This window comes from Microchirus variegatus (genome assembly GCF_963457635.1).
Source record: "Microchirus variegatus genome assembly, chromosome: 1".
In the NCBI taxonomy this organism is placed as follows: Eukaryota; Metazoa; Chordata; class Actinopteri; order Pleuronectiformes; family Soleidae; genus Microchirus; species Microchirus variegatus.
The window spans coordinates 34,917,280-34,943,055 of NC_139802.1; the positions used below are offsets into that span (position 1 = coordinate 34,917,280).

Consider the following 25,776-nt stretch of genomic DNA (forward strand, 5'->3'; position numbering starts at 1 on the left):
AGTTTTACATCATATATAAACAAAAGTCTCTATGCAGACTCGATTTAGCATACAGTGAGATTAGCATTGTTTTCAAATCTAATCATGCAGGTACTACAGCAATAAGCGGGAGGGCGAGGAAGGGAGGAGTGGGGGCAACTGAGGTGGAAAGCGGTGACGTGCAAGGTGCGCTAGTCCGAAAAACAAACAAAAAACTCCCAGTGTACTGGCCGTCAGTCCCACTCTGTGTGCCCTTCAGCTGTACAGAATTACATTATTTACAAGTACAACAGTGGGGGGGGGGGGGGGTGGGGGGTGAGTGCGCCGCTCTTGGGTGGGAGCGACGACAAATCCCTGCAGAATAACCACATACAAACACACCATTCAGTCAACCTTACGTCAGGGATTGTGCCGGGTGCAGATGAGGGTTCAAACACAGCAGTGTCATTACATAAGGGCCGGGTCGGGAGGAAGAGGAGGAGGAGGAGGAGGAGGAGGAGGAGGCGAGTAGTGACGCTTGTATTGTACAGTTAGGGATGAGCAAAATGGCCGACCCTCACCTCGCCACGATGATTGGAGCCTAAATGCTTCAGAGAGGAGTTGGGAGACCAGCAGCCAGCCAATATGCACTTTGCAGAGGATGCTGTTCAGAAGCATTTGGCCGTTATGTTCGGATGCCATTATACAAGATATTGGGGGGTAATATAAGCAAAGCAACTAGAGAATCATAAACATATACCTCAGCTCATTTACTTCAGTTTAAATACCACTGCTGATTTTTTTTTATGACAATGCACAGGCTTTAGATTTCAACATTTCACATCCCATAGCTCATGTTTTGCTCTTAATATATTGATTTTGATCTTTTTTTCCTTTTTTTAATCATATTTTTTTTTTGTTTTGGCCTTTTCAGTTGGATTTCTTCACCTTCGGAAGAACATGGGGTTGCGCAGGCAGGCGGCTAGTCACCTGCAACACCCCAGGGGTCCTACAGAGGTCTCCAGGCTGCTGTCAGTATCTGAGGCCAGGGTCTGGTCAGTGGACATGGAGGAGATGTCGTTGATCGAGGAGGAGGGAGGGAGGCTCTCGCTGCTGTTCACGGCTGCACCTGTGCTAAGGGAATCAACAGCAGCAGGGGGTTACAACGTAAAGGAGTCCCGGTAAAGGCGGGAGCAGTTAAACAGCCAGGGGAGAGGTCATTTTGTGAGTGGGAGGTCAACATCAACAACAACAACAACGACGACAACGGTGACGACTGTGGGGCACGACAAGAACACTGCGTTTATATGAGACAAGGGTGGTTAAGGTTTGGGTCCAGTGGGTTCCACAGGAAGCATCGCTGCTCGGCTCGTAACTAGGCCACAAATTAAAGGTTCCTCCACATTAACGGATCACTTTAGATTAGGAAACACATATTCAGCATTAACTAGGTGCTTACGAACATGCATATAAGCAGCATGCTAGCCCTTTATTAGTAAATATTAAGCACATAACACCTTATGTAGGAAAAAAATTCATAATAGAGGTAGAATAAGGTTATGTAGAATAAGGTGTTAATACGTGCTTAATGATTACTAATAAAGGGCTAGTATGCGACTTTTTTTTTATTAGTAAGCACCCAGTTAATATATATGTATATATGTTCCCTAATCTAAAGTGTTACCAATGTTATTATTATTATTACTTTTGGTGTGTCATGACTGTATGATTTCAAACATGCTTTTATTAAAGGCGCCATATGAAAGAATGTGGCCAAAAACGGTTACTACATTCAAATTCAACATACCGAGGACTTTTAGGTTTCGTTTTCTGACGTAACTGGCAACCCGTGGTTGCTTGGCAGCTGAGACTCTACTGACTGCAATGATTGGTAGACGGCGGTAGGTGGCGCCACATGCCCAAACATGATTTCAAAACATAAACATGATTTGCAGTCTGCAAAATATATATTTTTAATGCAAATATTTTGTCTGTACTGTTGTTGTTGGTGAGTTCAGTTTGTTATATGAACATTATTCCTGAGTCTCTGTGACATATTAGGAGGATTTTATGGCCAGTTGCTTAAGATTTATTACATAATGCACCTTTAAGTTTTGTCAATGTTTCAAATTTGCTCAATGTCTAATGAATGTTTATTTAAGGAGGACCCACCCAGGAAAACTAGCATAAGGTGTACTGTTAACAGTCAAGTTCATATTGGTCATGCTCCGCCTTCATCTCCTCCTGTGTCTCCTGCTTTCAGCTCTGTCTGCAATCAGTTCACCTGTGTCAGGAGCACACCTGCTCCCAATCTAATCCCCAACCACCTCTACTTATTTCCTGGTTGTCCAGTCTCTCTTTTCCCACATTGTCACAGACCTCTATGTGGTTAACATCACGATGGCTCTCTCAGTTCTCTTGTGTTTAGTAATTTGCTTGTACTCTGCTCTTAACTCCTGTGCTCAGAACTTCCTATAGATCAGAGAACAGAATTCCTGCATGAATTGATCTCATCTGTTACTCGTTCTTTCATAAACTGCCTCTGCCTGCTCTTGAAGTCCAGCACTCGCCATGACAATATCTATCATTTGTGTTTTTCCAATTATCTAATTTCAAAGTCAAAGAAACAGGAAACAGCGATTCATTCTGCAGTAAATGTTTGGAGACACACTGTACATGTCTTCTCAAATCAATGGAAACATCTGCTTTAGCCACAGAAACTGTGAGTGGAAAGAACAAAGAATGCGAGCGTTTATACACTAAATCAACTGCTTTTATTCCCCACCGTATAAACAGTTCCGTCAATTGCACGAACGGCATGTACGATGAGGCAAATCATGAATCTGCTATTTGTTTCTAGTAATTGCTTAATGGAGGCTGGGAAGTATTACAGCTGACCCAAAATACAACAGATAAGTCAATATTAATGGCTGGCATTAAATACCAGCTGCTTTACTTTAGTGTAAATACATCAGGAATATCTGCAAAAAAGCAAGGAAGATAATTCTGAAAACTGACCTCACCCTGGCAGCTGTAAAAATACTTAAAATGAAGATTAATTACGGCTTTTGGATCATGAATTCATGTTGATGGACTTCAGAGGAGCTTTCTGACTGTGGCTAAGACATGTATGAGTGTATGTGGACGGAATATTAAGAAAAACAGATGTTGTAAACTTTTGAAGTGGCAAGTTTGTGAGGGAGGAAAACAGAAAGAAAATATGAAATCAACTGTTTGTATTAGTTTAGATCAGTGTTTCTCAGCTTCAGCACACCTCATTCAAATAATCGAGCTTGTCATCGAGCAAAAGCCTGACAATGACCCCTCAGTTGACCCTCATGGTGTGTCGGAGGATCAGGGAAATGTCTAAAAACGTGCAGGACGTGAGGGTCTCAGAGGATCAGGATTTAGCAACATTGGTTTAGAGACATATAGTAAAATACAGTGACCTATGAATGTACAGATTGTAAAGCCCATCGAGGCAAACTGTGATCTCTGAATTTTGATCGACATAAATACCTAAGTACCTTAAAGGGATTCATGAGTAAAAGTACAAGTATCTGACCAGACAATGACTTTAGTAGAAGTTGAAGTCACTTTTGTATAATGTTACTTTAATAAAGGCCTTAAACTATATGACATTTACTGTACTTAATACTTAAGTCATTTTCTGAGGGCGAGTTGTCTTTCAACTGGAAGGTTGTGGGTTCAATTCTTGGCTCTGCTAAGTCTATATGTGTCATTGAGCAGTACACATAACCCCATGTTGTTGTATGAAAGATGTGTGAATGGCAAAACTATAGTGTAAATCAGTTCATCAAGACTAGAAAAGCTCTGTATATTATAAATACAGACCATTACCAACTCTTCTTCTTCTGATTTTATTTGGTAGTAACGAGTAACAAAGATAGTTGGAGTTAATGTAGTGGAGTAAAAGTTGCTAGAAATACAAAAAACAAAGTAAAGAACATATATGCGAGTTTTGTACTTAAGTAGTAACAAAGTAGTTGTACTTTATTACATTATAACACTGTAAATGGGATATAATATGGTATCAAAACATTATATTTCAGACCTACACTAATTTTTTTCCCACACTTATACATGCAGTTACCTCTCATGACCAGCAGATGCTGCTGTCTCATCAGGATTTTTACATCACTTGTGTCTTTGCTTTCCCATTTTTCAAAATGGACCTGCTGTTTGTTTTTAATGGGGAACGTCTGCTAATGTGACTCAGCAATAAGTTTTAGTTCCTCACGTGTCTGACTCTAGTGTGTGTGTGTGTGTGTGTGTGTGTGTGTGTGTGTGTGTGTGTGTGTGTGTGTGTGTGTGTGTGTGTGTGTGTGTGTGTGTGTGCGTACGGCCTAATCAAGGTGTTACCACTAACATGACTCCATACTGCCTCACTGTGCCAGACCATGAGAACTTCAAGGAAAGAACCAAATATATATACTGTATATATATTTTTTATAAATGTCAGCTGCAGCTTTCCTGTGCTGGATCCCAGCAAACCCAAACCTTAAATTATGACACGTATATGCATATTCACATATATAATCATAAAAAAAAGCACTCATCATCTACTATTAAAATATTCAGTAGAGGCAATATTAGCAGTTACTCAATGACATCACTATTAAACTTAACAACATTTAGGTTTGGATGCAGGAGACGGAGACACATGGTCGACAGCACAATGAGTTGCTCTATATATATACAAAGGGTAAAAAGTCCATTTAAGGTTCGAGTAAATTCACTTACAGAGCGATTAGGGTTATGCACTGAGAGTACCTGAAGGTGAAGGTTGTCCCTTCACAACGCCATTCTTCGTTCTCTCCTCAAAGTTCATCACTTCTTTGTAGATGAGTTCTAGCAGGGAGCAAAGTCAGGACAGTGTGGGATTAGAAAATGGTTAACCTCACAACTTTAAGGCCTTTAGCCACTAAATAACTGTCATATAAAACAAGCGAAGAAAATAATTAACGATACACATTGGCTTACAAAATGTTGTTTTTTCATACGTTTTAACCCTTAGAACACAGAGCATTTAGGCTGCTTTTTATACAGACGCTATAAGAAATATATATTTTTTTCATCTTCACCAACTATATAAAACACACCTGAGCAAGTAATCAAAAATTCTTTAAATTTAAAATATGTTTAACTTCAAAGTTCACTTGGCTTATTTTTGTGACTTTTGCACAAGCCTGAAGATGCGACCTATAAAGGCAGACCCCCAGGATGTCCATATAAGGACTAAGGGTTAATACATGCATTAAAATATATATGCAGTTAACTTTTTTCTTTTCTTTTTTTATAGGGGCCACTACATATAAGCATTGTTCCAGTTTAGTAAAATGAAACAGATTCCGCTGCTCATTTCCAGACCTTGTCCTGGGTCAAAAATGACTGAAAACCACAATGAAGTAGCAGTAACATGATGTAATAAAAGGGAAAAATAACTTTACTCACTCTTAATAGTTTGACTATCATTATTATTAGTAGTAATAGAGGAAGAAGAAGTAGTAGAAAAGGTAGTACACTACCAGTCAAACGTTTGAGGTCACTTAGAAATGTCCTGATTTTTTAAGGAAAAGCTCTTTTTTTCAATGAATATAACATTAAATGAATCAGAAATCCACTCTATACATTGTTAATGTGACGACTATTCTAGCTGCAAACGTCTGGATGGATGGGATGGAAAATGGAATATGTACATAGGTGTATAGAGGCCCATTTCCAGTGTTCTAATGGTACACTGTGTTTGCTAATCACGTTAGAAGGTTATTGGATGATTAGAAAACCCTTGAAAACCCTTGTGCAATGATGTTAGCACAGCTGAAAACAGTTTTGCTGGTTCTTTGACGAAAGCAAAGTTTATTATTTGGAATAAAAAAATCATTACTTCTAATCTTGTCAATGTCTTGACTATATTTTCTATTCATTTTGCAACTCTTTTGATGAACAAAAGTGTGACTTTTAACGGAAAACACAAAAAAAAATTGTATAGGTGACCCCAAACTTTTGACCGGTAGTGAAGTATTGATGGTTCTCACCTTTCCATTCATCAATAGAGTGTTCTCTCTCATCCAGCTGCTTGTCATAGATCTGAGGTGGAGGCTGAAGGGGAGAGAGAAAGAAAGAGAAAGAGAGAGTGCACTCTATTTTAGAGACAGTTTTAGAAAACATACATTGACATACTAGTTGAACAAATCTGTTGGAAAGTTATGTCTATAATCAGTGATGTAATATTCTATTTGGCTAATATTTCTTTCACTCGACTTCTCTTCTTTGTAGTGTCTTTGTGATGTATTTAATTTGCGTGTCTGCGTTGTTATTCTGTAAATTAATTTGTTCTTCACATCAGGAACCTGCTGTAAATCACATTTTAACTGAGCCAGGTCACGTTAACCCTTTAAGGTACGGACCAAGAAAAAAGCAAAGGAAAAAATATTTCTATGCATTTTTTTATTATGTTATTATTTTATTTTATTTACTTATGATAACATTAATGACAATCAATTTTTTCTTTTTTCTTTTTTTTTAAATTAGACCCTACAGTATTTTAAATACAGGCCTCTACCAAACGGTTGATATGTCTGTTCATTATAAACCTGGTTTGCATAATTCATAAAGTACAACATTCAGAACAAGTCACATTCATTTAGTGTTAGTGAGTTCAGCTCGATGCATTTTTCAATGAGATATAGTGACTTAAAGTGTGGTCGACCAAAAGGTTGACTAGTACCTTAAAGGGTTAAGTGTTAAACAGTTTAATTAGCGCTTTTCATCTTTTCCTGTATCATAGTAAAATGAAGGGACATATTAAGTGACATAATACATATGTCATGTATTATGACAAACAACTCATCATTTTGACATTTCATGCACATAGTAAGTGTATGTACTACACCTTGTACATGTATAATGCATTCACCAAATGAAGGAATTAATAAATATAAGCAAGCAATGATGCAAATGTGTAGATTATGATGAAAATAAGAAATAAATGAATACATAAACCAACATTTTTGTTTTTTTTAGATTTAAATGTTAATACATTATATTCAGCGCAGAGATAAGAACAACATAGAGGAGTTTCCCCACCGTATTACATCTTTGAACTTGTCTCAGAGGATCATTCTAACAGGACAGAAATATGTTGTCTCTCTTATCACACACACACACACACACACACACATCACAGTGATCCTGCGCCAGACGCTAACAACATAATCCTCCTCCTCACAAAGAGAAACTCCCTGTTATGACCTTGGCAGGACATTAACAGGTCACAGCATTCAGCAGCCACACAGCCGGGCACAGAACTCGAATCAAATTTGTTTTATAATCCAGGAGGCATCACTTTTTTTTTAAAGAAAATTAAAGGTACAGTGTGTAAAATGATTTATCAATATTGACTGGTAAGATGCAAGCTGTATATCACTCACTTGCACCTCATCAAAACTCATAAGATGTTGTTCGTCCATGAGGTGTTATTATAAAAAACAGTAAGATATTATTTAAAAAAAAGCTAAATTTCTAACAAATCTATTAAATTTTACACACTGGACCTTTAATATTTTCAACATGACTCATATGCAGCCTCACAGATTTGAGATGAATGAACACATGCACAACAAGAGCTGCAACCTGCAACTACAGTCAGGCCTCTTGGAAACATTCTCCTTCTCCTTTATCACATACCATCGATATTTTTAAAGATTTAAATTTGAAGAACAGTTTGCAGAACCAAATTTCTTTTCTAAATTGAGTCTTTTTCTTTTTTTGAAGTAGGGCGGTTGTTATTTACCATGGATATTTGGATGAGATCTTTGGCCTTCATCAGCATGAGATGACATTAGAGAAAGGGAAAACAGCAGAACATGTTCACATCAAGTCTTAACATCATCATCATCATCATCATCACCGATACAACAACAACAACAACAACAGCTACACAACTCGGGTGTACAGTCACAGAATCCTCTACGTGTGATTCATAGCTACAGTGGATGTGTTTGTGTGAACTTCATGTCATGTACTCATCAGTGTGGGCGTCTGTGAGAGACTTCAACTGAGCCGCAAACGGCTTCTTTCTTTTCTTTTCTTTTCTTTTTTCCCCCCGAATCTCACTCACTGTCACCTCGTACTAATGAGGCAGTGGTGAAGAAGAAGAATTATAGACCAGAGCCACTACCTCTCTTACGTTACAAGACAGGACAATGCACTGAGTCACTCTGTTACAACGGTAGCAGTAACAAAAAGTATGGAGTAAAAACAAATCTGAAACTAAATGTTCAGAAATTAGGAATAAAATCATAATATGTGAGAGGCAGAGGAAAAAAAATGAAAATGAGATGCAAAGCAAAAAAGCTACTGATAATTCTCAAAGTGAGAGTTTAAAATAGTTTTGTAAATGAGTGTATTTGCTTTTTAAAAACTAAAGATAACGCACACACACACACAAAAACAAAGAGAGAGACATTGTTTTATCTCCAGATTCTATTCATGTGAGTCTCATATTGAACAGCGCTGACGAGGATTTGAGCACGGGACTGTAATCGATACGCAGCTCTGTAGCCAAAGGGGCCTACTCACCGCCTCCACCTCGGCTGGATCATACCAAACGTTGATGTAGGGGTGCTGCAAGGCCTCGTCCACAGATATCCGTTTAGCGGGGTCAATGATCAGCATCTTAGACAGCAGGTCTCGGGCCTGGCTCGCTGTGGTTTAAAAAAAAAAAAAAACAAACAAACAAAAATGACAAAAGAAACAACATCTGGTTGATTCTATGAGGCAAGAAACTGTTCGTCAAAACAGAACGGGAGGAGGAGGAAGAGACGGGAGAAATGCATGGATGATAGAGAGTAATAAACAACAGCATCTTGTCAAAGGAAACCAGACCTTCGCAGAAAATCAATCTCATGTGGAATAAGAGCTTTGGAAAAGCATATAACAACGTTATTTTTATTATGGATTTTGTGTGGGTATAAGATCTATAAGCACACAGCGATGTTCTGTCCAGAGATCTGATATAGTTACGATATAGAACGAGTGCAAAGAGCAGTTATTTTTTGATAATTGATTGTTCGACCATGTAATTTTTCCAAGTCAAAGAATTCCCTGGAACTCCCAACTTCATTTTGAGGATTTGCGACTTAAATAATACAAAATAAAGTATATATTTTCCTTGCTTAGTGCTCACAAAAGTGTGTTAGAGCAGTAGTACACTCTTAGAAATAAAAGTGCTGAGTAGAACCATATAAGGTTCTTCGGCTTGTCCTCATAGGAGAACCCTTTTTGGCTCCAGGTAGAACCTTTTTATAAAGGTTCCACCAAGAACCCTTTTAAAACCCTTTATTGAGGAAAGGGGTTTTAAAGGGTTCTCTGGATCAAAATGGTTCTTTCTGGAACCATTAGTGTGACCAAGAACCCTTGAAAAACCTTTCTTCGGGAAAGGGTTTTTCAGAAGCAAATGGTTCCAGGTAGAACCTCAGCCATTGTAGAAGAACCCTTTTGGAACCCTTATTTCTAAGAGTGTATAAAGGGAGTGAATAAAGGGTTTTAAAAGGGTTCCATTTGGAACCTTTTGAAAAAGGTTCTACCTGGAGCAAAAAAGGGTTCTCCTATGAGGACAAGCTGAAGAACCTTATATAGTTCTACTTAGCACTTTTATTTCTAAGAGTGTACAAGGGCTGTGGTTCTACCTGGAACCATTTGTTTTTCAAGGGTTCTTGGTAACACTAATGGTTCCAGTAAGAACCATTTTGATCCAGAGAACCCTATATTATATTATACCTTTACCCTATAATAAAGGGTTTTTTAAGGGTTCCTGGTGGAACCCTCCCAAAGGTTCCAGATAGAACCTCAGCCCTTGTAGAAGGACCCTTTTGGAACCCTTATTTCTAAGAGTGTATATGATGCTCTTGGTATGAGAACAGTCTGCATTACATAAAGCCTTTAAAGGTCCAGTAAGCACAATTTTGGTTAAGTTATGTTAATCTGGTAAAAAATGTAAAATAATGTATGAATTATCCCAGAATAAGCCTTTCATATTAATAACATGAGCTGAGTCTGCACTACAGAGGCCGTCATTTTAGAGCACCATGTTTTTATAACAGCCCACGATAGACAAACTTAACATCTCGAATTTTAATGACAACTGAAAAGCTCATTCATACTTGGTAAAGGAAGCATGAGCAATATGCAACCTCATCAATAAATGTTGCTATATTTGACACACTGCACCTTTAAAGGAAGCCACACTGTTTATGAAGAAAATAACGTATCGACCGAATCTGAGAAACGACCACTGTGTTTCTTTCTTTTTAAAGCTTTGTCATCAGCATCACTCACAGTTGGTCATACTTTATTTTACACCCTCAGACTTGGCTCGGTCGGAAATGGAGACCCTTAAACCGCACACCGTCCCACTCTCCTGCACACACTGACCTTCACTATAAATATCTCAAGACCACCGAAGGAGCGAAGAAACTGAACTGAGGAAACAAAGAAAGAAAGACGACTCTGGCGAACCTTCCTGAGTTTTTCTTTTTTTGCTTCAGAACCAACACATCAATATAAAATGGACAAAGGATGTGAATGTGTAAAATGACTCTGTCTCTCCCCTCTTTTCTTTCCTCTTGTCCTCGCTTGCTTCCTAAATTTCAAAAAAAAAACAAAGCCCATACATGTCACGGTAAAAGAGTGGGGCGACTTCAAAAACTGCCTTTCATTGAAAATACTTTCCACTACTTCTCAACTGAGATGACAGAAATAAATGATTTAGACTCAGGATGGCACTTAAGAAAAGTTTTTATCACAGTAGAATGCCCTGAGGATTTCTGTGATAAAAGAACACACAAGCCTTATTTCTACACAATTACAATAATATGGACACCGATAATCTATTTACCTTGTGACAGAGCATCAGATTACATAATTAGAGTGCTGTAAAAACTCCAGTAAGATATTATAATCTGATTAAGACATGTGACTATGATCGGATGATAATTTTAGTACATATAACAGGCTAATTGTACTAATATTCTAATAATTCTTGTTTTTAAAGCACTCATACAAACATACTTATGGGTACTATACTACATTTTCTGCCAATAAACCCTCCTAAATGTTACACACTGGACATTTAATGGATTAAAGAATAATATGGAGGGCTACCACATTAACATTTTATGCAATTTTTTTAATTTTTTTTTACCATTAAAATGATTAAAGGTGCATTATGTAATAAATCTAACGCAACTGGCCATAAAATCCTCCTAATATGTCACAGAGACTCAGGAATAATGTTCATATAACAAACTGAACTCACCAACAACAACAGCACAGTCAAAATATTTGCATTAAAAAAAATATTTTGCAGACTTCGAATCATGTTTATGTTTTGAAATCATGTTTTTGGCATGTGGCGCCACCTACCGCCGTCTACCAATCATTGCAGTCAGTAGAGTCTCAGCTGCCGAGCAACCACGGGTTGCCAGTTACGTCAGAAAACAAAACTCAAAAGACCTCGGTATTTTTAATTTGAATGTAGTAACCATTTTTGGCCACATTCTTACATATGGCACCTTTAATATTATGCATTCAATTGCATACACATTAATTCCAGTGCTTACTCCTAATGATTATCAGTTTTTAATAAACAATATCAATGATATTTTACTGAGTGATCATACGGAAACATGCAAGTGAGGTGAAGTGAAGTGAAGGTAGCCCGCAGGCAACCAATACGGTGCCCGCGGGCTACCAGGTGCCCTCGGGCACCACGTTGGTGACCCCTGTCCTACATGATAGAAAAAACTGTATATTTTTACACCTCATGTTTCCGGTTTAGTAGTTTTGAGTTTGTAATTAAAGGGAATATATGAGTGGTAAAACATTGTTGGTTATTACTTCTCCTATGGGTTTTTTCTTTTTACAGTAGACAATCATACTTTTTATTTTTTCGTTTTAGATCTCACATAAACAGTCCATAAAATGAAGGACATGTCCCACCCACCCCCCCCATGGTCACCGCATCTTTAGTGTTAGAACTGCACGTCCTCACCTTTGAGTTTGTTGTGCTCAGAGTCAGCAGGAAAAAGGCAGTCGGGGAAAAGCTTGGGGAAGGTGAGGCCGGCGTATTTTGGCCTGTTCTCCACGTAGTTCCTCACGGTGGGCTGAAGCTTCTTCATGAACTCCGGTAACGGAGTCCCCAGCTGCTCGATCACCTTGTTCCACTGGTCGATGTCTGATGTGGTCGGTCAGGATTAAGGGCAACACGCTGTCTCATGTGGAACTGCACCAACACACAGCCTTTTAAACTGATATTTAGAATCACTATGGGGCAGATAAATGTAGACTTATAAAATAAAAATAAGTAAAAATGACTGTAGACTATACAGTATTAACATGGAGGGGTGCTACAAATAATAATCATCATGAGAAACATCACACAACAGTGAGATTGGTATAGGGTAAGTGTTCCATTAAAACATTAATCCAATCATCTATCTATAAAGCAAGTTGTGTGTGTGTCTGTGACGGGCATATGTCGCTGACCATTAGTCAGATCGCCCTAAGATTTTTGGATATGGGTTGTGAATGGCCTGATGATATGCATCCTTGATTTTCACATTTTTGGGAGGAATTTTAATTTTCACCGATTTAGCTCGCTGCACTTTCGCTGATTTATCACGCTACACGAGGCAGGCAGAGACTCAGCGGCAGCAGCTGCGCTGTCTGAAGCGGGGAGGTGGGAGTGAGCAACCTCATGAGGCACAATGCAAATGTTTTCATTTTCAATTAGCATTAGCGTAGCTAGATGAAAACAAAAATTAAAACAGCTGGGACAAAGTGCTGTACATCAGAGATATAGAAAATATACCTAAAATACCCATTTTAAAGAAAAAACAATAAAATACTATTAATAACTATCTAATGAAAACAATTACTTTTGTATATGTGTTTTGTTTTGTTTTTGGTTTTTAAATGGAGGCAAGCATTTCTATTCACTCTCTTGCCTACCCATATATTACTACTGGTTTTTTTTAAGTTTCCTTCCATTTTGTGGAGATTTTGGCTTAAAGTGGTCCCTACTTCCTCTACCTTTATTTTATACAATAACTGTGCTACTCTTTACTTGTTAAGCTTCTTTAAGAAACTCAAAACAGAGTCATGAAAGTGCAGAGCTTTCACTGAACCTCCTGACAAGGATTATATACGATCAACCGTGTATTTGCCCCCTTGACAACAAATACCTCTTCCCTCATTACTCCATGTTCCATGTTCCCATGCTCTCATGTTGGTAGAGTTTGCTGACAGTGCCAACGCCACATCCCTGCTACTTCAACTTGCTGGATCACCACACATTTCCACCTCTTTTTTTTTTTTGTCTCCATTGCACATTGGCTGTGATCCACCCCAGTACTCAGTGAGGCAGTTTTCTTTTAATCCACTAAGGCTCTTATCCATAGCTCTCAAGCTCAAGTGTGCCATTGCCAAAAAGCATGACTATCACAAATGTCTCCAGTTGGTGCATCATGATCCTGAGCACAACAATGTACAGTGTTCAGGTTACATATGAGCAACAGAGAGAAAAAGAGAGAGAGGAGCAGCAGAAGGATACGATCAGTCCCAGGGAAAAGCACTGTCCCTCTTATCACCTCTCCAAAGATGCAGCCCACTGACCACATGTCCACTGGGGACACACATGAACACACACAAGGACATGCACACACTAGCATTACCACTAACATCCATCCAAAAATCACTTTCAAGTTCAAATTCTACATCCCTTTTGTGTTTGGTTTTTAATTTCCTGTGTGCCAAATATGTGAGTATTCAATAAGCATAGCTGTGTATTTGACTTAAGCAACAAACATAACCCAATATCACTGCTGCACTATACAGCCATCAAAACACCCGAGGTTCCCTGTGCTGTGACCTCAGCATGTTAGGGAATTAAGATTATTTAAGTCAGGGTACTGGTTCCAGATCTGATCCATAAACAGATAACAAAGGCGTGTGTGACTGCTCTTTCTTCATCGACACAGTAAGCACGGATAGAGTGTTACACAATTTCAGGTTCATAGTGAGAGCAGAGGGAGACAGTGAGATACTGCAGAGTTCATTACAGGAGTTTCGGGTTCTCCAGAGCCTCGGTCTCTTGAGGACGGCAGGTTCAGAGACGTAGAGGTCAAAGTCCTGGCCACAAGCACTCACAGACAGCGCAGTCAGCATTTTGTGTCTTGTTTGCATCCATGATCAAAATCATCATTTTCAAGGTGTTTTTTTTTCATACTTTACATATGGTTAACACATTCTGTGTAAAGTCAAGTCCATCAGTCAATAATATGCTCTTATTTATGAGCTTAAAGCCCAAAAACCATGTTCATCATGACAGATGACCACGTCTACCGATGGGAATCGAACTTCCTCCGTATCACCTAATATAGTTTTTATTTAATATTTCATTATCTAAAGGGTTAAAAATGCCCCAAAGGAGACAAGAAAACTGGTTTGTGTTGTGTTTTGAATGAATGAAAGAATGTTGAGAAGATCTAAAGTACATGAAATAAGAGCAGAACTTTGAAGACAAAGATCGGGTCAGCTACAGCTAAAGAATTTCACTATAATGTGTTTGTTGAAACAGATTTTATTAAATAAGTTGGTATGTAAAATAAATTGGTGTCCACATATTGATATTAATACTGTATCCAGCCCTAATGAAGTAGAGTTACTTCATTTTTTTGTAATGGCAGGTCCTTTCACAGGATAAGTTGAGACAGATCTACACTCTTAGAATAAAGGTTCCAAAAGGGTCCTTCTGCAAGGGCTGAGGTTCTACAAGGAACAATTTGCTTCTGAAAAACCCTTTCCCAAAGAAAGGGGTTTCCAAGAGTTTTTGGTAACACTTATGGTTCCAATAAGAAGCATTTTGATCCAGAGAACCCTTTAAGACCATTTTCCTGAATAAAGGATTTAAAAGGGTTCTTGGTGGAACCCTCCAAAAGGGTTCCAGGTGGACCGAAGAACCTTATATGGTTCTATTCAGCACTTTTATTTCTAAGAGTGTACAAGGGCTGTGGTTCTACGTGGAACCATTTGTTTTTCAAGGGTTCTTGGTAAAACTAATGGTTCCAGTAAGAACCATTTGATCCAGAGAACCCTTTAAAACCCCTTTCCTGAATAAACGGTTTTAAAAGGGTTCTTGGTCTTACCCCCCAAAAGGGTTCCAGGTGGAACCTTTAAAAAAGTTTCTACCTGGAGCAAAAAAGGGTTCTCCTATGAGGACAAGCCGAAGAACCTTGTATGGGTCTACTTAGCACTTTTATTTCTAAGAGTGCACAAGGGCTATGGTTGTACATGGAAACATTTGTTTTTCAAGTTTTCTTGGTAACACTAATGGTTCCAGTAAGAACCATTTTGATCCAGAGAACCCTTTAAAACCCCTTTACTGAATAAAGGGTTTTAAAAGGGTTCTGCTATGAGGACAAGCAGAAGAGCTGTATATGATTCTACTTAGCACTTTTATTTCTAAGAGTGTACAACTCATAATTGAAGGATGTTTATTTCAAAGCCTACATGCTGACATATTAGCAAACCACTGAGCGATCTCTTCACGCCGAGCCAGTTTGTCTGTGCTGCTATTCAAAAAACGACTGCATTAATGACCCATTATTTATTCATTGAAAGCTTAATTACTATGCCTGACTCACAAATGTGGACAACCCTCACATTGGCAGGATGTTCTTCAAGTGCGCGCACGTATGCAAACTCAGCAGGACGACCTGTTTATTCATATCCATCCTGCTGAAAGAAACCGTCCCGGGGAATTCAGCAGCAGCAGCAGCTCCCCTCGCTGCGGGAGAGACTCACCAGGCGTCACTCCACAAAATAGCACACACTTAAATATTCAGCGACACACTGAGCGAGAAGAGAGAGAGGAGAGAATGATTCCTCTTGTCAAAATGTGACAGACTAAAGTTTTAAAAACAGACATAATGTAGTGTGCTTATATTATGGTGTTACTGCTGGTTATACTGTATTAAAAGTGAGATAGAGACAGATGTGTTATCAAGCCAGCCGGATATGAGAGTGGTTTAGTTCACCTCAGACACATACAGAGAACATTAGGCCAAATGACCTTGCTAAAAGGTGCATTACAAATATAAACATGTGTATTATACCTGTACTTGTACACAAATTACTACTATTAAATCAACATTTACAGCGTTTACCGTCAGCTAACGTTGCTTTGTTTTAGCAAGGATACAGTCCCGGCCAGGGAACAGGATTTTGTGGCGCACCATTTCTCCCATAATGCACCCCACCGACCATATATCCACTGCACGCACAGAGGTGAAGGTGAGACAGAACAGGAAGCGAAGGGGAAAAAAAGGAACAAGAAAGCAAAAGGTTAGTGTTAGGGCACATGAAGCAGTGGTGAAATATTAAGTTAGATGTATGGAGATACATTAGAGGAGCGGAAACTGAGCTTATCTGCAAAACGTGATTTGACGAGATGTGTTTGTAATGTTTCTATTAGTAGACAGTTGGTTAAAACTTGGCAAAGAGACTCTTTAATTCTCACCATTCTCTTTGTATCCCATGCCCAGGATGACCTCTGGGGCTCTGTAGTATCGAGTCACCACGTAAGGGGTCATCATGAAGCTTGTGCCTGCAGTTCTTGCCAGACCAAAGTCCAGGATCTTCAGGGTGCAGTCAGACTTCACCACTATATTGCTTGGTTTGAGGTCCTATAGAGAAACAAAGGACAAAAGGACAGTTCATTTTTCTGATTCAGTGATTACCCTGTGTTACCAAGAACCATTTTATAACCCTTTATTCAGAAAAGGGGTTTTACAAGGTTCTCTGGATCAAAATGGTTCTTACTGGAACCATTAGTGTTACCAAGAACCCTGGAAAAACCCCGTCTTCGGAAAGGGTTCTTCAGAAGCAAATGGTTCCGGGTAGAACCTCAGCCCTTGTAGAAGGACCCTTTTGGAACCCTTATTTCTAAGAGTGTACCGATAATAGTCCAATACAGTCCTACATTTATGAACTCTATGAAGCTGTTGACAACACATTTTGTGCCGAGTCATTTCTAAGACATCATTCTCCAGCTGTGTAACAAATACTGTTCTCCCAAAAAAGACGAAATAAACAGCCCAAACATGACTCAGCTAAAGTGCTTTTGCTGCTCTTTTGCTTGCATTTTTACAGTCTGTGCATAGCGAAGCATGCGACACATAGGATTATTTTTGGATTGTGCATTTTGATCTGTCCCATATCTGATCCAGTGATGACATATTCATTCACAAAAACTGTCTGCTGTTGTTGTTTTTTTTGATAATTATTTTCTCTCACTCTGGAAAGACCGTGTCCTAACACGTGTACTGTTTCTGCTAATAAGTGTTGGTCCTCAGGTTGAACTTTACTCATGAGCTGTGACATGGAACATTGTAGAAACTACATTTGATTTGTGCTCACACAAATTTGAAGTGACTCCACGGCAGCGTTTTTACCAGCATGGGATGCACTTTTCTGCCTAATGTGATGCCTATACAGACATAAAATAATAATAATAATGGGAGCTGCCTTACCCTGTGAATAATGCCAGCTGAGTGCAGATGTTTGATACCACAAAGCATCTGGTAGAGCAGGTAGGACATTCTCTCGTGGTCGAGCTCCATCTGAATCACCTGGCACAAGTTGGCATCCATCAGCTCCATCGCTAGATACCTGAGGGGGAAAAAGAGAGATCAACTGAGATGTTTATGACTTGTGTATATGTGCAGAAAAATGCCAAAAAGTCATATAAAAAACTTGACTGACAGCTTGTTCTGAAAGTGAACACACTCTCATTTATCACGCAGTTTGAGAACAGGATATCTCAAAACAGCCTCGGGTTTCACCCGTAGTATTTTTACTGACAACACTTGTCACAACTGTCTGTGCAACAGAGTAATAAGTATATTATATATAATATTATATAATATAATTAGTCCCAATGTTCTCTGTCATACACTCTTAGAAATAAGTGCTAAGTAGAACCATATAAGGTTCTTCGGCTTGTCCTCATAGGAGAACCCTTTTTGGCTCCAGGTCCTAAAATCCTTTATTCAGGAAAAGGGTTTTAAAGGGTTCTCTGGATCAAAATGGTTCTTATTGGAACCATTAGTGTTACCAAAAACCCTTGGAAAACCCTTTCTTCAGGTTTTTCAGAAGCAAATGGCTCCAGGTAGAACCTCAGCCCTTGCAGTAGATAGAAACTTTTTCAAAAGGTTCCACCTGGAACCCTTTTGTAGGGCTCCACCAAGAACCCTTTTAAAACCCTTTATTCGGTGAAGGGGTTTTAAAGGGTTCTCTGGATCAAAAGGATTCTTACTGGAACCGTTAGTGTTACCAAGAACCCTTGAAAAACAAATTCCATTCCCGGTTCCAGGTAGAACCACAGCCATTGTACACTCTTAGAAATAAATGTGCTAAGTAGAACCATATATGGTTCTTTGGCTTGTCCTCATGAGAACTCGTTTTTGCTCCAGGTAGTACCACCTGGAACCCTTTTGGAGGGTTCCACCAAGAACCATTTTAAAACACTTTATTCAGTACACTAGAAATAAGGGTTCCAAAAGGGTTCTTCTACAAGGGTTGAGGTTCTACCTGGAACCATTTGCTTCTTGGGTAACACTAATGGTTCCAGTACGAACCATTTTGATCCAGAGAACCCTTTAAACCCCCTTTCCTTAATAAAGGATTCTCCTATGAGAACATAGAACTTTTATTTCTCAGAATGTAGAAGGACCCTTTTGGAACGCTTATTTCTAAGAACGTAGGATAAATATGAGATTAACTTAATGTAACATTACTTGGAAATGTAATTGTGTAAATAGGTGTTTCGTATACTCACACATCTTGGAATTCCTCTAATGATTTATGTGGCGTGAAAACATTTAATAAACTGATAATCTGCAGGAGAGAGAAGAGAATGGAGACATAATATCATTGTACAGCAGTCACATATGCACACATGAGAGGAGAGTTACAGCAAGTCCCTGTGTGGATGCAAGTTGGTAGTGACCCTGATGAAGGACACTGCAGAGTGAGGGGGGACAGCGAGAAGCAAAGAAGTGAGATGGAACAAAAGAGTGGAGATAAAAAGAGGAGATAGAGGAGGAAGGGGAGGAAAAAAAAAGAGTCCAAACTGCAGGAGAGGAGATTACATTCATGCCTTCAAGTGCTCTTTGTTTCATGCTCCTGCCAGTTCGGTACATAAAGTATCTGGAGGCATGGAATTTAGCACGGTCGCACAACACGGCAGTTTCTGATCTGTGTTTCTGTAGAGAGAATATCTCGGCTGAAAGACTCACATTTTTGTGATTGACACATTTCATGAGCACCAACTCCCGGTACGCCCTCTTAGCGTGGGTCTGGTTCTGGAAGGGTCTGCTCAGCTTCTTGATGGCCACATTTCTGTCCAGGACAGCGTCATAGCCCGCACTGCACAGGAGAAACAACAACAACAACAAGAACAACAAAACAGCAAAAGTGAAGCCATTTTTTTTCCCATCGAAACGAGATGATTCGATGATGCACGTCCATGCTGTCGCAAATACAATGATCATTTGTCACAACTCCAGTGAACAGATGCCTTTGTTTTGAACTCAATTTTATCTGTTAAACTTTTTTTTTTTCCTCAGTGGTATGAACTTGTCACTATCAGAGAAACAACAACAATGTGTTCAGTGTAGCTGTCAAGAGGAGAAACAGGATCAGAAAATTGTCTGGGGGTTTTGGGGGAAATACTTCTTCCTGTAGAGCAGTAAATACAAAGATTGATATTGCTGTCATGACTGTGTTTAACAGAATGTTGACACTATAAATATGAAACACGACCAAAGAAGCAAACTTGGGGTATTTGAATAAGGATTATGATTGATTAAAGGTGCATTATGTAATAAATCTAAAGCAACTGGCCATAAAATCCTCCTAATATGTCACAGAGACTCAGGAATAATGTTCATATAACAAACTGAACTCACCAAAAACAACAGTACAGACAAAATAGTTGCATTAAAAAAAACATTTTGCAGACTGCAAATCATGTTTATGTTTTGAAATCATGTTTTGGCATGTGGCGCCACCTACCGCCGTCATTGCAGTCAGTAGAGTCTCAGCTGCCGAGCAACCACGGGTTTCCAGTTACATTAGAAAAAGAAACCTAAAAGACCTCGGTATTTTGAATTTGAATGTAGTAACCATTTTTGGCCACATTCTTACATATGGCACCTTTAACAAAAATAGTGTTTCTAAATTCACATTTAATCCAAAATAGTAAGAATGAGTGATGTTTTAAAATAAAAAAAATGTCATGTAACATGTAAGATATATACGCTGATGGCTTCTCTTTCCACAAAGTGGCCCGGCCCATCGTAGAGGTCAGTGCGGCACAGTGAAATCTCTGCTGGCCTCAGCAAAACACCAAAACCTCGGGAAAAACCTCTGGGATTTGAACCTTTGTGAAGATTTATCAACAAAAAAAGAAAAGCTGCTATAAAAGTGCCACACATTTCCAGTTAAAGTCCTAGATGGCGTCTTATCTCTGACCAGTCCTCATGACATGACGCAGGGGCTCAAGTCTGCATGCAGCCTCAGTGTAACTCTGTAACCCATGATGCTATGTGTGCGGGTGTGTGGGTGGGATGCGCCTGTGGTCCGTCGTGTCTCTGTGGACCACTGCAGTCCAGGGATGAAGTGTGTGGCCATGGAAACAGTGGCAGCCTTCATAAAAGCATTGATCCAACAGGGATTTGAGTCAGTCATCACTTTTCCAGCTGAGTGAAAGATGATGTCATGACCGGCGAAACTACTTAAAGCCTCCATCTCGGCTAAAGATGCTGCTCATCCAGACTGCAGAGCACACACAGTCATAAGGGCACAGAGTGAGTTTTAGCTGTGAAGTTTTCTCTCATTTACAAGCTTCAGGGAGACAGGTCTGATGTTGGATTAGTTTGTTTTGTTGATGTCAGATGTTGGTTTGCAGAACAAAGTATTTCCCTCCTTGGACACATTTTGGCTCTCCTGTAAGTACACTATACCAACAAGATATACAGTATGTAACACCAGTCTTGTCGTTTTTAGATATTTCCATGCAGAAAGATTGCATATTATTTCTTCTTTTTTTTTCATTTCATATTATGAAAAAACGTCTAAAAGAATAAACCTGCATTTTTGTCTTTGTAATCAGCGGGACATTATATCCGCTCTGGGGTTTTATGTGGTTTAGTCGGTAATACCGTGACCATATGACACCAGATGACAGCTGCGGGGGAGAGCCAAGCGACAGGTTAAATTAGATTTTGCCCTCTCTCTCTCTCTCTCTCTCTCTGCCATCCATCCCAACAATCTCTCCTTCAAAATGGGCACAGTCCCAGGCATAAGCAGTCACATCCTGCCCTGGCTCTTTTGCATATGCAACAAACCTGCTTTGGGAGAGGGCATGGGAAGTCAAAGCAGGACAAAGTCACGGGGGGGACATGTGAAGGCCAGCGGGGGTAAGGACGGTTAGATCCGGTGAATCTTCAAACACTTAATATGACAAAAACGTCAATAAAACATTGCTCGGTCATACCAGTGTGTGTGTGTGTGTGTGTGTGTGTGTGGGTGTCCAAGGCTGGTAAAGTGTCACAGCATAAACATGAATATAACTTATGGGTGCATTCCTTTAAGTGGAGCCTTGGCACTAGTTCCACTGCATTCTGACACACGGCAGACGTGCAATGAATCACAAAGACGATGAACTGTCTCTGCAATCTTCAGGATTCAGTTAAGTGCCCATCTTGTTAGACCGCGCATCCATATTCTAAACGACAGATATGTCATCGGCGTGCAGGGTTGCATGGAGGGGGATTTGAACTTTTGGAAAGACACAATTTACAGCAAAAGCGTGGCAAAAATGACGAATGGTACATTTTTCAGGGTCAGGGTGCTCTTTATTTAGTTCTGGGTAGGCTAAAATATTAATTATGTCATATTCAGATTTTAAAAAAAATTACATATTATGTCTTCTTTTTAATTCCCTTTACAAGTAAAATATGTTTTACCTGCATGGGAAAAACATTAATAATTCAATACGTGTATTTTTTAGAGACACTTGCACCAGTTTATCATTACAAGATTAAAGCCCAATAAAATCTTTCTGCACCAACAGCCCTTTTTAATCTTTAATGTTGATCAGATCTCCCCTCAGGTCTCTGCACGGACGAGTCACATGGTTTGCATGCTATTCTTTCAAATATAAAGGCGCCATATGTAAGAATGTGGCCAAAAACAGTTACTACACTCAAATTCAAAATACCGAGGTCTTTTAGGTTTCGTTTTCTCTGCCATTGTAGCTCAGACGTAACTGGCAACCCGTGGTTGCTCGGCAGCTGAGACTCTACTGACTGTAATGGTTGGTAGACGGCGGTAGGTGGCGCCACATGCCGAAACTTGATTTCAAAACATGAACATGGTTTTTGAATATTTTTTTTAATGCAAATATTTTGGCTGTACTGTTGTTGTTGGTGAGTTCAGTTTGTTATATGAATATTATTCCTGAGTCTCTGTGACATATTAGGAGGATTTTACGGCCAGTTGCTTTAGATTTATTACATAATGCTCCTTTAAGTTCAAGAACAATGACACCAGAAGTAGCAGAACAAGATACAACTTATTTGTCATATCTGTAACTGATTGTCACTCCTTGAAGCAGAGAGAGATCCTCATCCTGCATTAAAGCCATAACAATAAACTACAACGATTAAGATACACAACTAACAGTTAAATGAGATAATCTTGTAGAAAATACGACATAAAAACAAGTTCAATACCCTGCTATGATATTAAAGAGGACATAAAGAGTTCTGAGAACCTACCAGACGATTCCCTGAGCTCCAGAGCCGATGGGCTTTAAATTCTGGTAGCGCTTTAAAACTGTGAAGGTAGAGTCTCCCACTTCCACGCTGTAGAACTGGTTGTCCACTTTGCTTTTGCTCATGTTGTAATGTTTGGCGATATATGACACATCCACTTGTTTTCCAAAACCCTGCAGGAAGCAAACAACAGCAGTAACAAAAAAAATCATGTTGGTGAGGATGTCTTATTTACTGTATTCACTATTATCTCCTTAAAGGACCAGTGTGTAATATTTTGTGACGCATAACGGTGAAGCTGCAGAGGGCTACTCCGCTCACCTTTTACCAAGCATGAAAGCCAACTACGGTGACCTTCATATGTCAGAAAGGATGTACAGTAAACGCTCTCTACACTCTCCCCCCCCCCCCCCCTCTCTGTCTCTCTCTTTCATTTCCTCTTTCTCTTTCTTTGGTTTTCACATTATCGGTAAAAAATGGCACACTTCCTAAAGCAAGGCTACCCTGTCTGATATACAGTGGTAAGGTTTATTCTACTAATGTCGCTTTTCCACTACAAAGTTCCAACACGGCTCGACTCATTTCATCATTATCAATTTTCCATTAGCGATAATACCTGGTACTTTATCAGTACGAGGTGGTGGAAGAGTCTGGAAGAGTCATGAGTGCGATGCCCGACACAAGAATCAAACCGAACAATGTGTAGATCAGTTAAAAAAAAATTGAAATCCTGAAAACGTGCGTTAATCTCCAATATTTAGCAAGGAAATATATAAAATCTCAATATTTAACAGGGGAGTCCGGTGTATTTAAAGACAGGACTACGGAAACCCAGCTATCGCGAGCCGCATCACAACCCCTCCACCATATTTCGTACTACCGCTACACTCATAAACTAGTAACTAGCGACTAGTGACTTGTTGAGGCAGTTGTTTTTGATGTACTGAATCATTAGAATCACTTCATTAAGAAGATTAGTTCAGTACTTCCTGCATGACCAAAGCACAGACTCTGTCTGACACAGTCACGGGGTCGTACCTATGTTCCCCGGGTCCTATGTTCCCCGATCGGGGGAACCCGGGTACTTTTGGGTAAAAGTGGGGAACATACAAAGCAGGGAATATAGGACCCTTTGGGCAAACAGTGGGGAACATAGAACCCGGGGAACATAGGACCCAGGGAACATAGGTACGGCCCCCTAAAACCCAGCGATTGCGAGCCATGTCACAATCCCTTCCGCTGTATTTCCGTGCAGAATCGAGCCGTAAGCCTACATTTTATTGTTAACTGTTAACACACTGGACCTTTAATGGTACCACGCAACAAGACATGTTGTATAGTAATAGTTAAAATGTGACATACAACATAAACATGACAGAGCACACCACACCGTACTGAGTTTACATCATTTTTGCTGTTCCTGTTTCTACGCACAAAAAAAAATGTAAACTCTCTCTCATTCAATATCCGTGCAATGACATTAGTGCCACTAATGTCCTCACTTACTTCACTAGACAATATTCATTTCTTAATGCGCACACAGTAATCAGGCTATAATTACACATCGAGGCAGAGGAGTTGTAGAAATGGTGGCACAACAAAAAAACATCAGTTAATTACAGACTGAGTAATTACAAGACAGTTCACGAAGCAAACAAATCGTTCCTCGGTGTATTACTAAGGGGTCTTAAAATTAAAATATGTAATGTAATACGCTTAAATACTACATTGCAGGTAAGTGACCCAAACCTTTTATTAAATGATTTCAGCTGATTAGCCTTTGCGGTATCGCCCGCAGCACAGTGGCTATTAAACATCCAGCTTCACATGCCTGTGCCGTGCAGACATTCCGTCCAGAATCGTCTGAGTGGAATAGCCCGCGGCAGCAAACCAGGCATGTGATATGGACAGTGGGGGTGATGAAATGACATCCCCACAGGAGTATTTCATTGACACTGCCACAGCTCGAGAGCATATGTGTGATTAAAGCTTCAGTTAGTAAGTTTGTCTTCTGCAGCTCACGGAAAACGGGCTGTAGCTGTGTTTTCCTCAGCCAAGTGAGACCTTTTCACCGTTTCAAATTAAAACTGAGCCAAGTTTATGATCCGTTTGTCTCGAGGAAAGCTTTTTGACATGGAGACACAACAGTACTGTGTATTAATCACAACATACAGAGCAATGCAGGGGAATGAAAGGGAATGAATACTGTACCTTTTTTACCCGTAAGGAACACACACCTGACAAAAGGCTATCTTCACATCCAGGATCGGTTGGCTGCAGTTATATAAGAAATGTCTGCTCATAAATACCTGGAAAACACAACAACAACAACAAAAAGGGAGAAAAGGAATCAGTGAACACAAACAAACCATCATGATAATAATGGTTTAATTCATCACAGTGGTCTTTGTAAATAGGAAACAGTCACTTGAGACGTATGGGTAGGAAAAAATAGATATGAATCGCCGATGTACTTGAGAATTGAAAGACAATACAAATGTTTTCATGATGATTCCCTGGTAAGATAAAGCCTAATATGTCTCCTCCTACCAGAGGCAACTGCTTGGGGCCCCGAGCTGATAGGGGGCCCCCGACACTCGGAGCTTGAGGGCTGTTTTTACTGAAATGTGCAGTGACCAGCCGCCTCCCTGTCCCCCTTAAACAACAATGGGCGATTTGCAATGACATCTCAGTAGGAAACCTCCCTAAAGGGGCCCCACCTCACTTTAACCTGTGTGAAGTTATCGTTGTGCAAGTTGGAAAATATAAGTTTCATGCATATCTTTTTTACACAGTTTATATATGTTTTTTTTTTTCAGTTATTTACTGTATTTTATTGCTCTATTTATATTGTTTTATAATGTGGGTTATTTACAGTGTGATGTATTTTTTT

At 39.5% G+C, this 25,776-nt stretch overlaps 1 protein-coding gene across 9 annotated transcripts; it reads right to left on the reverse strand.

Annotated features, from left to right (window-relative positions):
- Window positions 1-944: 944 nt before the first annotated feature.
- On the reverse strand, window positions 945-25,192 carry mapk10 (mitogen-activated protein kinase 10; the record flags this gene model as incomplete). Of its 9 annotated transcripts, XM_083894176.1 has the most annotated exons (13): window positions 945-1,087; window positions 4,753-4,830; window positions 6,018-6,081; window positions 7,775-7,801; window positions 8,563-8,687; window positions 12,035-12,217; window positions 16,244-16,315; window positions 16,562-16,727; window positions 17,574-17,712; window positions 18,881-18,939; window positions 19,341-19,470; window positions 22,887-23,056; window positions 25,121-25,186. In XM_083894176.1, the coding sequence occupies 13 exons, from the start codon at window positions 25,184-25,186 to the stop codon at window positions 945-947; spliced, it is 1,422 nt and encodes a 473-aa protein (XP_083750302.1). The 9 variants fall into 9 exon arrangements, with proteins under 9 accessions (XP_083750302.1, XP_083750300.1, XP_083750304.1 ...); XM_083894174.1 differs by lacking the exon at window positions 7,775-7,801 and having other exon boundaries at window positions 8,533-8,687; window positions 25,121-25,192; XM_083894178.1 differs by lacking the exon at window positions 7,775-7,801 and having other exon boundaries at window positions 25,121-25,189.
- Window positions 25,193-25,776: the final 584 nt, after the last annotated feature.